General features: G+C 45.1%; 1 protein-coding gene across 1 annotated transcript; it reads right to left on the reverse strand.

Annotated features, from left to right (window-relative positions):
- Positions 1 to 3465: 3465 nt before the first annotated feature.
- On the reverse strand, positions 3466 to 10453 carry LOC306769623 (putative polypeptide N-acetylgalactosaminyltransferase 8; the record flags this gene model as incomplete). Its single annotated transcript, XM_079258300.1, has 11 exons — positions 3466 to 3585; positions 3663 to 3833; positions 3913 to 4005; positions 4105 to 4242; positions 4377 to 4562; positions 5645 to 5759; positions 6957 to 7154; positions 8550 to 8736; positions 9377 to 9543; positions 9619 to 9952; positions 10330 to 10453. 11 exons carry the CDS (start codon positions 10451 to 10453, stop codon positions 3466 to 3468), a joined length of 1833 nt encoding a protein of 610 aa, XP_079114426.1.
- Between the last annotated feature and the right edge of the window lie 2447 nt (positions 10454 to 12900).

The following is a 12900-nucleotide window of genomic DNA, read 5'->3' on the forward strand; positions in this document are numbered from 1 at the left end:
CGGGTCTGGAACCTGGAGACTCTGAGACCGGGTCTGGAACCTGGAGACTCTGAGACCGGGTCTGGAACCTGGAGACTCTGAGACCGGGTCTGGATCCTGGAGACTCTGAGACCGGGTCTGGAACCTGGAGACTCTGAGACCGGGTCTGGAACCTGGAGACTCTGAGACCGGGTCTGGATCCTGGAGACTCTGAGACCGGGTCTGGATCCTGGAGACTCTGAGACCGGGTCTGGAACCTGGAGACTCTGAGACCGGGTCTGGAACCTGGAGACTCTGAGACCGGGTCTGGAACCTGGAGACTCTGAGACCGGGTCTGGAACCTGGAGACTCTGAAACCGGGTCTGGAACCTGGAGACTCTGAAACCGGGTCTGGAACCTGGAGACTCTGAGACCGGGTGTGGAACCTGGAGACTCTGAAACCGGGTCTGGAACCTGGAGACTCTGAAACCGGGTCTGGAACCTGGAGACTCTGAGACCGGGTCTGGAACCTGGAGACTCTGAGACCGGGTCTGGAACCTGGAGACTCTGAGACCGGGTGTGGAACCTGGAGACTCTGAGACCGGGTGTGGAACCTGGAGACTCTGAGACCGGGTTTGGATCCTGGAGACTCTGAGACCGGGTCTGGATCCTGGAGACTCTGAGACCAGGTCTGGAACCTGGAGACTCTGAGACCGGGTGTGGAACCTGGAGACTCTGAGACCAGGTCTGGAACCTGGAGACTCTGAAACCGGGTCTGGAACCTGGAGACTCTGAGACCGGGTCTGGAACCTGGAGACTCTGAGACCGGGTCTGGAACCTGGAGACTCTGAGACCGGGTCTGGAACCTGGAGACTCTGAGACCGGGTCTGGAACCTGGAGACTCTGAGACCGGGTCTGGAACCTGGAGACTCTGAGACCTGGTCTGGAACCTGGAGACTCTGAGACCGGGTCTGGAACCTGGAGACTCTGAGACCGGGTCTGGATCCTGGAGACTCTGAGACCGGGTCTGGATCCTGGAGACTCTGAGACCGGGTCTGGATCCTGGAGACTCTGAGACCGGGTCTGGAACCTGGAGACTCTGAGACCGGGTCTGGATCCTGGAGACTCTGAGACCGGGTCTGGATCCTGGAGACTCTGAGACCGGGTCTGGAACCTGGAGACTCTGAGACCGGGTCTGGATCCTGGAGACTCTGAGACCGGGTCTGGAACCTGGAGACTCTGAAACCGGGTCTGGAACCTGGAGACTCTGAGACCGGGTCTGGAACCTGGAGACTCTGAGACCGGGTCTGGATCCTGGAGACTCTGAGACCGGGTCTGGAACCTGGAGACTCTGAAACCGGGTCTGGAACCTGGAGACTCTGAGACCGGGTGTGGAACCTGGAGACTCTGAGACCGGGTCTGGAACCTGAGACTCTGAGACCTGGTCTGGAACCTGGAGACTCTGAGACCGGGTCTGGAACCTGGAGACTCTGAGACCGGGTCTGGATCCTGGAGACTCTGAGACCGGGTCTGGATCCTTGAGACTCTGAAACCGGGTCTGGAACCTGGAGACTCTGAGACCGGGTCTGGAACCTGGAGACTCTGAGACCGGGTCTGGAACCTGGAGACTCTGAGACCGGGTCTGGATCCTGGAGACTCTGAGACCGGGTCTGGATCCTGGAGACTCTGAGACCGGGTCTGGAACCTGGAGACTCTGAGACCGGGTCTGGATCTTGGAGACTCTGAGACCGGGTCTGGAACCTGGAGACTCTGAGACCGGGTCTGGAACCTGGAGACTCTGAGACCGGGTGTGGAACCTGGAGACTCTGAGACCGGGTCTGGAACCTGGAGACTCTGAGACCGGGTCTGGAACCTGGAGACTCTGAGACCGGGTGTGGAACCTGGAGACTCTGAGACCGGGTGTGGAACCTGGAGACTCTGAGACCGGGTCTGGAACCTGGAGACTCTGAGACCGGGTGTGGAACCTGGAGACTCTGAGACCGGGTCTGGATCCTGGAGACTCTGAGACCGGGTCTGGATCCTGGAGACTCTGAGACCGGGTCTGGATCCTGGAGACTCTGAGACCGGGTCTGGATCCTGGAGACTCTGAGACCGGGTCTGGAACCTGGAGAACCTGCTGTTTGCTTCTGATTTCTTCTCACCCTCTGATTAATTTTTAACGTTTTTTATAAAGAGCGTTGAATGATCTTCATGAACGACACAACGAGTAGAAACATGTAGTTTTTACTATTTACAGTTCTGACATTACAAAAGCTTTTTATTATAATGTTAAAGATAAAACCATTTTATTTATAAAGCACTTTATAAACAACACAACAGCTGAACAAATGCTGTTTAATAAATGAACAATAAAAAAGAGAAAAAACCCATAAAAACAGCAGAAATGAATTAAAATGCAAATGAAGATGAAACAGAATAAAACAGATTTAACTTTCCACATCGGAGCTGCAAGAGGTTTAAATAACACAAGTTCATAGAAAGCATAAAAGATTAGAACATGTCTTTATAAGATGTTTTCATGACGTTAAAAAGATGTTTTTCTGACAGAAAGAAGAGTCTGGCGCTCGTACACCAGTCGTGAGCTGACGTCATGACAAACAGAACAGAAGAGCAGGGAACGATGCGTCTCACACACTCACCACCTTTTAGAAAGTTAAAATGACTGGAGACGTCTGTGTGTGCACGTGAAAGAAGGGGCGTGCATGATTCAACGAAGCATTAAATCTGTTTCTGATGCGTTCAGACTGAGTCGTCTTCAGTCCTGCAGACACACTGCGAACACTGAGAGACCACATCCAGCTGCATCGTCAGTAAACTGCTGTTTCTGTGCCGGACGCCTTTAGCAGCTTTTCTCCTGCACTGAAACAGTCAGTGTCAATAATCATCTACTGCACTTGTGCAGACATGCATGTGATCTGTTTGCACATAGCAGCATTAGCTCTCTGTTGATGCAAATGTAGCGTTAAGCCTCCTGCAGGGAACATCTGGGCGTTTTAATCATCAGTCTGCAGCAGTTTGACGCGTCCCAGCTCGTATTCAGTTCAACGCTTTCACGCTTTTTGCAGTTTGCAAATTGGAAAAACAAATTAGGGATCAATGAATGGAAAGACTAAAGAGGAGGACAACCGATTAATGGATTATTTGGGGTTTTTTTTTGGGTTTTTTAGTGCTGTTCGTGAATTTTGCAAACATTAATGGAAACTTACAGTAAATTAAATAATCACATTTCATCGCTGCATCCAAACAGGCTGATCTTAGAACTGAAAGAATCTAAAAGTTTCAGCACATTATTAATCTTTTCTCCAACTTTTAAATTGACAACAAAGCAAAGTAATAAATATTAAAATCTCTACTTTTTTAGATTTACACAATCAGCTCCCACGCCCATTCTTGGGGAAAGGAACCACAATATTTTCTTTTACATTTTACATATTTAGTCGATATTTTCTGTGAAACTACCCCCCCGCTCTGCTACACACTCGCACTTTAAAAGGCTTTGATTATGTTCTGGATTTCCCATCGTTGGCCCGTGCATTCTCGTATGAGAAGTATCCTGTTTTCGATTTCCAGGCATCTCTTCGTCTGTCTGTTCCTCAGTTCTTTGCCCTGCAGGAGAATCACAAAGAGGGTCAATATGTCGGGTTCTGCAGATGCAAATTGCATCTGTTTCCTACAGCCAGTACCTGAGTGAAATCCCAGTATATCCCCATTCTTTTCTGCATGGCCTCCTTGCAGTTGTACAGTCCCGGCTCGGTTCTCTTCTCTCCATTCTCAGTTAAACAGCGGTTGTCGTTGTATTTGTGGGACTTGATGCCGCCGATATAAAGCTCTCCACTTTTGCGATAATATGTGATCTTGAATAAAGAAAGAAATGGAAGAAATCCAACAAATGGCTCGCAGAGCATCGCTGCAGACAGACACCGATTCGCTTACCTGAGGTCCATAGTAGTAGCACTGGTAAGCAATCGGTGTGTGACCCGGTACTGGACCTTGGTCTATGCACATATCAGCATCAAGATTCTTCATCTGAACAGACATTCAGATGACACAGGGGTGATTAAAAGAAAGGCCGTCATTTGGTGGTTCATTCTGCAGAACCCCAGCAGCTGACAAACAGGAACTTACCCCACCATAAGCAAGCAGGTTGTCCCACGGATCCAGCTTGGGATACACATTCTCCAGGTACCATTTGAAAGGTTTGCAGTTCAACTTTTCTCTGAGTTTCTTCCTCTCAGAAACGTCTCCAATGTCAAATCCATGATTCTAAACAGACATTCAGAGAAAAGCCGATTTCACCTCCAGTTTCAGGAACGATGACAAACATCAATAAAAGCACGAAGCTTCCACTTGTGAACTCTTTATTTCACTCCTTCTTTGTGTAGAAGCCTGGTTTGTACCTCAAAAGGCAAGTTCCACGCCAGGTTGATGTTGTGTTTGTATTCATCCAACCAGATCTCTGCAACCCTGAGGGCGTTCCTCTTCATGGCTGGACTCAGGTCTGGCATGTAGGGCTTATGGTTTCGCTCGATGTGGGCAATCTTGGAGCACGGAACGACTTCAATGCTGCCTCCACATGTCCACACCTAAGATTCACAATATTATCGTTATTATTTTAGATGAATGAGATTTGTCCGTGTCATGTGGTTTCCTGGATGTCATCACGTTGGGGCATCTTTCTGTTCCCTCTCGTTGGGTATGGAGCTTTCAGAAAGTCTAGAAAGGATGGCTGTGTCATCGAACAACTTCTGAACGCAGAGTTTTAAGGTCAGAAAGTTACGTAATGCCTCTTTAAAGTCTAAGGGGCTTCATGTGTGGCAACTTTAAGACAGCGAGTTGCTCTTCATCACATTTGTTGTACTTGAAACCAGAGAGAAGATGATTGTACATGTCCAGCTGTAAGTGTGATGTAGCGTCATAAAGCAAAACTCTGGAGTTCTAATATTTCATCCTACCCATCGAGACGAGCTACCTGTGCCTTCTACGCATGTACATTTCACAAAAACAACGTTGTAACGTGCAGTAAGGACACGGCCATAAATCCACGCTACCCTCAAGCCTTCGTCTAACAGCTGGACCTCCATGTTGTGACTTTTTGTGCTGTAAAATAGTCTTAATTTATGTATATTATAAAAAATAAAAAAAAACATGGTCAAGTCGCACAGATTGACAGATAAACCTGTAACTTCCACCTGCAGTGGCACATTTTGACAAGGTAACACATTTTGGCAGAACACTGGGTTGGTATCTCAGTCCCAGGACCCTACAGGGCAACTTGTTCCAGATCCGGGGTGTCCAGAGTCGATCCTTCAGGGTCGCTGTTGGCTTGGCTTCCATTAAACAGATCAACAGCCAATGAAGTTCTGCACAATAAGTGATTAGTTTGAGTCAGGTGTATTGGAGCAGGGATACAGGGATTTTTTAGCTTGAGGGGATCTGAGATAAAATACACATCCTGCAGTGTTTATGTGTACCAGACAAGTTTATCAGACTGTAAATGTCTATTTTTCTTTTTGTCAGACAGATAACACTAAAGTTTCATTTTCATTACAACTTATCTGTCTGGGGAAATAAGAAAAAGGAGCTTTGCTACCTGCAGAGACGTGACATGCAGCAACGTACGGCTCATGTAGCTGCTACTGGAGGAAAAATGATTATATCTACTCACACGAATTCCAAGCTCCACATTTTCTCCACCATAGACTTTCATTCCTTCGTCAAGGACTCCGATTTCTCCAAGAAATTTCCTGTCGGCCACAAGGATCCCCATGACAGATGGACTCCTGAGTTAAAAACAGGCATCTCTTACTGGAGGGTCATTAAGAGTACACCATCCATCCATCCAATCCATCATCCAATCCATCCATCCATCCATCCATCCATCCATCCATCCATCATCCAATCCATCCAGCCATCCATCCATCCATTATCCAATCATCCATCCATCCATTCATCCATCCATCCATCTATCCATCCATCCTCCAATCTATCCATCCATCCATCCATCCATTATCCAATCATCCATCCATCCACTTCATCCATCCATCCATCCTTCCATCATCCAATCCACCCATCCATCCATCCATCCATCATCCAATCGATCCATCCATCCATCGATCTATCATCCATCATCCAATCCATCCAGCCATCCATTCATCCATCCATCCATCTATCCATCCATCCTCCAATCTATCCATCCATCCATCCATCCATTATCCAATCATCCATCCATCCACTTCATCCATCCATCCATCCTTCCATCATCCAATCCACCCATCCATCCATCCAATCCATCATCCAATCCATCCATCCATCCATCCATCCATCCATCCATCATCCAATCCATCCAGCCATCCATTCATCCATCCATCCATCCATCTATCCATCCATCCATCCATCCATCCATCATCCACTTCATCCACCTATCATCCCTTCCATCCATCCATCCATCCATCATCCATTCTATCTATCCATCCATCCATCATCCCATCCATCCATCCATCCTTCCATTATCCAATCCATCCATCCATCCATCAATCTATCATCCATTCCAACCATTCATCAACCATCCATCCATCTATCCATCAATCCATCATCCAATCCATCCATCCATCCATCATCCAGTCCATCCATACATCCATCATCTATCATCCAATCCATCCATCCATCCTTCCATCATCCAATCCATCCATCCATCTATCATCCCATCCATCATCCACTTCATCCATCCATCCATCCTTCCATCATCCAATCCACCCATCCATCCATCCATCCATCATCCAATCGATCCATCCATCCATCCATCTATCATCCATCCATCCATCATCCAATCCATCCATCCATCATTTATCATCCAATCCATCCATCATCCATCCACCCATCCATCCATCCATCCATCATCCAGTCCATCCACCTATCATCCCTTCCATCCATCCATCCATCCATCTGGAACAAGACAGACAGACTTTGCATAAACTTACTTTCCGGGCAGCGAGCTGTCATTAAGTTTGTAGTAGTCTGGTGAGAAACTCTCATACATGCACCACAAAGCCCAGTCAAAGGCATGAGCCGCTGGAAGGTACTGGACCACCTTCAGGTCATCAAAGTTGACCCTGTCAAACACAGGCGAGACCACCACGGTGCGGTCGGCTTTGATCTGGGTCAACAAGGGTTCAGCCCTGCAGGACGGAGCAAAGGCAGAAGCAGTTTAAACGTCTGTGCATCAAACCTGAACGCTTTTCCTCGATGTCCTCCCCAAAGTTCAGCTTCAGCTTGGTTTACACAGCACATTTAAAACAAGGAATTACAAACAAAAAGCAAATGAGAGGAAAAAAAAACATTAAAAATGTTTTTTAATGATACAAACAATTTAAGAAAAAATGTAAGAAATAAAAAGGAATCAAACGAGTTTGAACTGGATCCTGAAACTAACGGGGAGCCAGTGAAGATGGGTGAGGACCAGATCGTGTTTTCTCCCCGTGAGCATCGAGCAGCAGCATTTTGTGCACGTTGAAGTCTATTTTCTCTCAGCTTCTCGGCAGGTACGACCTTACCTTCCAGAGATCTCTTACATGGAAGGAGGAGCTGATTATCTTGATGAGGATGTTGTCAACAGTCATCCCGAGACTTTTAACAACGGGGCGGATGAAAGAAGTCGCTGAGCCCAAAATGCTCATTTCATCATTAAGTCACGAAAAGTAATGATTTGACTTTTCATTTAGTTGCAGGAAATCTTGGCCTGTGATGGACCGGCGACCTGTCAAGGCGTCTCGCCTGATGACTCCTGGGACAGAATCCAGCTTCCCGCCACCCTCAGCTGGACCGAGCGGTTCCGAAGATGAAAGAATGCATGCAGGAAATGTCGTGACATCCATTGTTGTGGCTTTTACTAAGGTAAACTATAATGTTGACAGAACTAATGGAAGCTTCTGTATCTTGCAAATTGCAAATGCAAATATATGAAATGCAAATAGGAAACCCGCCACCTACTTTTGTTTAATGTCCGCATTACTGCGGACATGAAGTGTTTAACGCAGATGCAGAGAAGCAGCTTCAGACAAATAAACTCGTTAGTCTTTACGCTCATGCATCAATGCAAAATCTACAATACAGCCTCCAACAATCCTGCAGGCTGGTGCTACTGCTGGTGCTTCTATCGGACATCTGAGAGCGAGAACAACCAGACAGTAGAGGATGTCATGGATAGGTGCTGTTCAGACTGCTGCAAGTCCAGCTGGACGCAGGAACTGCCAGGTAGAGCTGGACTTGTTGTTGCCTTCCCTCCCTGCATTAGTCCCTTTGTGAGTGTATGATGAGGTTTGCAGTCTGGGCCGCTCCCCCATTACCAGCAGCAACACTCAGATCTTGCTCAAGCTGCTCAGTGGCTTGTGGTGATTCTGGGATCAGACTGGGATTTACTGGGAGCTGACATGTGTAAGAGTAAAGCTGTGTTAGTAAGGGTGTGTCTTATGGAGGGGTTACTCACCTTATTGTGACTTGTAACAAAAGGAAAGGGATTTAGGCAGGGATGACAGCATGGAGGAATATTTTTTGCGTTTTTATCAAATTCTCACCACATCTGGTGGACTTCAATGTGAGCATCCAGGATGGCCACCACGTCCGCAGTAGCAACCTTCCAGCCAGACGCCCTGGCATGTGCTAGACCGAGCTGCTCAGCGTGCCGAACTCTTTTAATACTGAGACTGGGATTCTGCTCCTCGAGGGACTTCACATAAACATCCAGGTCGTCCTTCAGGTCCTCTGAAATGAAAAGAGAGGAGATATTTTACTGGAAAATAGGCTTCAGAGATAAAATATCCAGTGAATTAAACCAAAACTGATCCAATCACAAGAACATCTGTCATTCTGCCTTTCAGAAGAGCGGCCTCATCTTTTGGTAAAATCTTCATTCCTATGTAAATCTGCCTGCATACCAGTTATCGTCAATATCAGACCATGTGACTTTTGGCTAAAACGCGACCGAAACCGTCTAACTGGGTCAGCAGCTGATCAAGATCAGACCAGTAAATCTACAACAGGATGTTAGAAAAGGAAACGACGAAGGTGGAATTTGGTGGTCAAACTTGTCTGTGAACTTACACGAAGTAAAGCGACACAACCAGAAGGAGTAGCCTCTACTTCCTTCACAACAATGCTGATGGGATGATAAGTGATAGTTCAATAAAACGCTTCATGCCGTATCAAATGTCATTACTGTTTTTAAACATGATTATTTATGTTGAAACGAGGGTGTTTTCTTTCTTTCTTTCTCTTTCACCACAGTAAGATCTTCTTTCAAGCACCGGCGGCTCAAACTGCCCGACTTCTCAATAATCTGTCTGCAAACACTGGATGAGCTCATGTTTCACATGTTTGTGCAGCCCTTTTACATCATACCCACCATTAGAGCTGCTGTCATCCACCATGATTATCTCCTTCAGCAGGTTCTTTGGGGTGCGATCAATGATGCTGCGCAGGGCTCTCTTGATGATGGACAAAGCTTCGTTCAGGTAGATCAGCACCACTCCAAGACTTGGCAACTCCTTTGGATAACTTTTTTTTAAGCACCTTTAGATAAAAGAATATTTTTAAATAACGTTTTCTGGTTATTTTAAGTCATTTTCAGATGATAGAATCCGATACCTTGGATCTCTTGTGTCTGGAAGAAGTCGGTCTAGAGGAAGGCGATCGCTGAGAAAAACATTGTACCCATACTTCTCAAACAGAGCCTGCGCCTCTTTTTGGTCTTCCTCGGACAGATTCTCCCCCCACTCTCTGAAGAGGGCGGATTTAGGGAACAGTTTGCTCGACTTTTCCTTTTGGGGATGGACCTTTGCAACATGGTGCTCCTTGTGCTCTAACTGTGCTTGGAATGCTTGCTGTAGGACCTCTGCAGCTTTTTTCTGGCTTATTCTGTCCTCTTCCAGTATTTTCTGCATGGCGTCCTGCTTTTGCTCAAAAGCTCTCATGACTTTGTCTTTAACCAGTTGCCAGATCAGTGTTAACAAGGAAAGAGTCAAAAATACAAGAAAATGTTACAGAATTAAATAACATTTGGAGAGAAACATCAATATCAAAGAATAAATGCTAAAACATACATAAAACACAGTAAATGATAGAAAAGAGTGAAAAAATAAACATGCAGAAAGAGTTCAGATCCGGCTTTAGTTCGCAGCAAACTTAAAGGGAACTTCCAAAAGAAAAGAATCATGTCATGGATCCCAAATGCAAAGTAAGTTTCCATTTAACCCTTTCCAGGATTCTCAGGAATTAAAATATGAATTTTTACATTTGCATAAACATTAATTGTTGTAGCTTTAAATTAAAAACTGAAAAGGAGAAAGTTAAACTCACAGAGATTAGAGATGCTTTCCTCCAGGGCACTCCGAGATGAGCCCACCTCTCTGTCGGCCACTCTCCCCTCGTATCCATTCCACACGTATGTGCCCATATAAAACAGGAGCCCAACACACCCCATGATGAGCCCCCACCGCTTCAGCAGTGCTGCTGCTCTCATGATGGTGACACACAGACTGACTCCCTACTGACGGTTTAAAACAGACACCTAGACAGGTCCAACCAGGAAGTTTTACAAACAAACACGTAGATCTGCTGCTGATTTGTTGAATGAAGAAAGCCGTGCTTGGTGTTTCATCATCGCCTCTCTGTTGGGGCAGGTGTGTGTAATTATGGTCCCTTCCCCTGTTTTAGAGCCTTTCACATCTGGCTGAAAGGATGTTGCAACACTAACACCATTCCTTACGTTCACAGCTTCACAGCCTGCTCCAACATGACAGCAGGTGTCCAACTCGAACAGGACCTCATCCTTTACTCTGAAACAGCAGCCGTAACAGATTCTCCTCCCATTAAAACCTCCCTGACTGTGCACGTTATTCCAGCACGAACGGACATGATAAACACCCCCAGTCACATCCATACACCAGCTCCACTATCAGAACCTGGCTCTGATGCACCTGTTATTCTCCCCCAAACTTCACCTTTTTACTCTGGTAATTATATTTTTATTAGTTTTCAGCCAAGTTTACAAAAAAAAAACAAAAAAAAACAATAAAACAATAAAAATGGGACCATATATAAAATAAAAACAAAACATGTCATAGGAAGCACACTTACATACAGCAGTATCCATATTATATTTTACAATATTACATTTATCTCACAATATTACAACATTTTTCCCACTAAAAACAAAAGAAAAAAGATAAATGAAATTCCAGATACATTCATTCATTCATTTTCCAAACCACTTATTCCAATTCAGGGTCGCGGGGAAGCTGGAGCCTATCCCAGCCGGCTTTGGGCGACAGGCAGGGTACACCCTGGACAGCTCGCCAGTCCATCGCAGGGCCACACAGAGAGACGAACAACCACTCACGCTAACGCTCACTCCTAGGGGCAATTTAGAGTGACCAATTAACCTATCATGCATGTCTTTGGATGGTGGGAGGAAGCCGGAGTACCTGGAGAGAACCCACGCATACACGGGAAGAACATGCAAACTCCACACAGAAAGGCCACTGACCAAACCAGCCAAGGATCGAACCAGTGACCTTCTTGCTGTGAGGCCACAGTGCTAACCACTGCGCCACCGTGCAGCCCGATTCCAGATACAGTTCATAGTAATTATTTATTGTCTATCTTTTGGATTTTTCATTGTAAAATTAATGAGTCATTTTTTGTCCCTTGTTTAAAACTGTTGTAATCATTTATTCCCCCATTCATTATAAGAAACTACAGTTTTGGTTTTCTGATATCTAAGTAAAATCCTACAATCTATAAACAGTCTGCAGCCCTGAACCTGTTTTTCTGGACCGGTAATGTGCACAAAGCTGGTCTTTTACCCTCAACATGTTATTAATTCACACAACTTTGTCCAGTACTGATACATAAAACAAATGCAACAGTGTACCTCTGGTTCTTTCACGCCTCCAACATATTACAGAATCTTTCACTTTCAGTCTTGCCAATAACTTCTATAGTTGATCCTGTACGTAATCGATCGCATCTGCAGCTCTCTTGATATCTAATACCAGGATTTAGCATCTTTCCATGATAAAATCTCGGCGCTTCGCCTTCGGATGCTGAACTGGACTGACTGACGTCCTGCAGAACAGTGATTAGCTGTTAAATTTACATAATCTCTAAACTTTACATGTTTCCAGAGGTCTTTTCTGATCATTTTATATTTACTTAACATCTGATCAAAAACATGAAATCCACATTTTCAATAAATATTATTCCTGCTCTGATCCAAAACAGACATTTTTCTACCAACTTCAGTAAATGATTTTGCCAAATGCATGATTTTTAAATAAAGGATTGATGTTGTCCTGTAATCTGACAGATTATTTTCTATGCAACAGATTTCTGAATGAATTTCCCCAGTCATATCCCATCTTAATCTGTTCATTTTTTAAGCATTTTAAGTAGTTTTTATTGTATTTTTGTATCCTGTTTTAGCTTTTAGACCTCTTTGGCTGCATATTTAAGATATTTTACTTCTTTTTGTTTCTCAGGTCTTTTATGCAACAATGTGTTTGGACATATGTGTTCACAGCAGATTTATAGATTTTATATGGAAGCAACTTTGACAGGTTAGTGATGCTTAGCTGTAAAGAAATCCACAGCAGCTGAGGAAACATCTAGGTCTGGTCTATTTGCTTGACGCACTGTTGGTTCTGCAAATGACGCTCATAGGCCTCATATCAGGAGTAACTCCACTGCCTGACGTTCCGGATGAGATGTAATGTAAACATAGAATAATAGGTAGCCTTATATGAGGTAAAACACAAACTCGGATGGTCAACCAGTCCTACAGCTACCCAGCCCTCCTCTCCAGTAAAAGTCGAGTGATTGGCTGACAAAGCCTTTATAACCATAGACATTATATATACATAGACATTA

This window comes from Telmatherina bonti, assembly GCF_933228915.1.
Source record: "Telmatherina bonti genome assembly, chromosome: 2".
NCBI lineage: Eukaryota > Metazoa > Chordata > Actinopteri > Atheriniformes > Telmatherinidae > Telmatherina > Telmatherina bonti.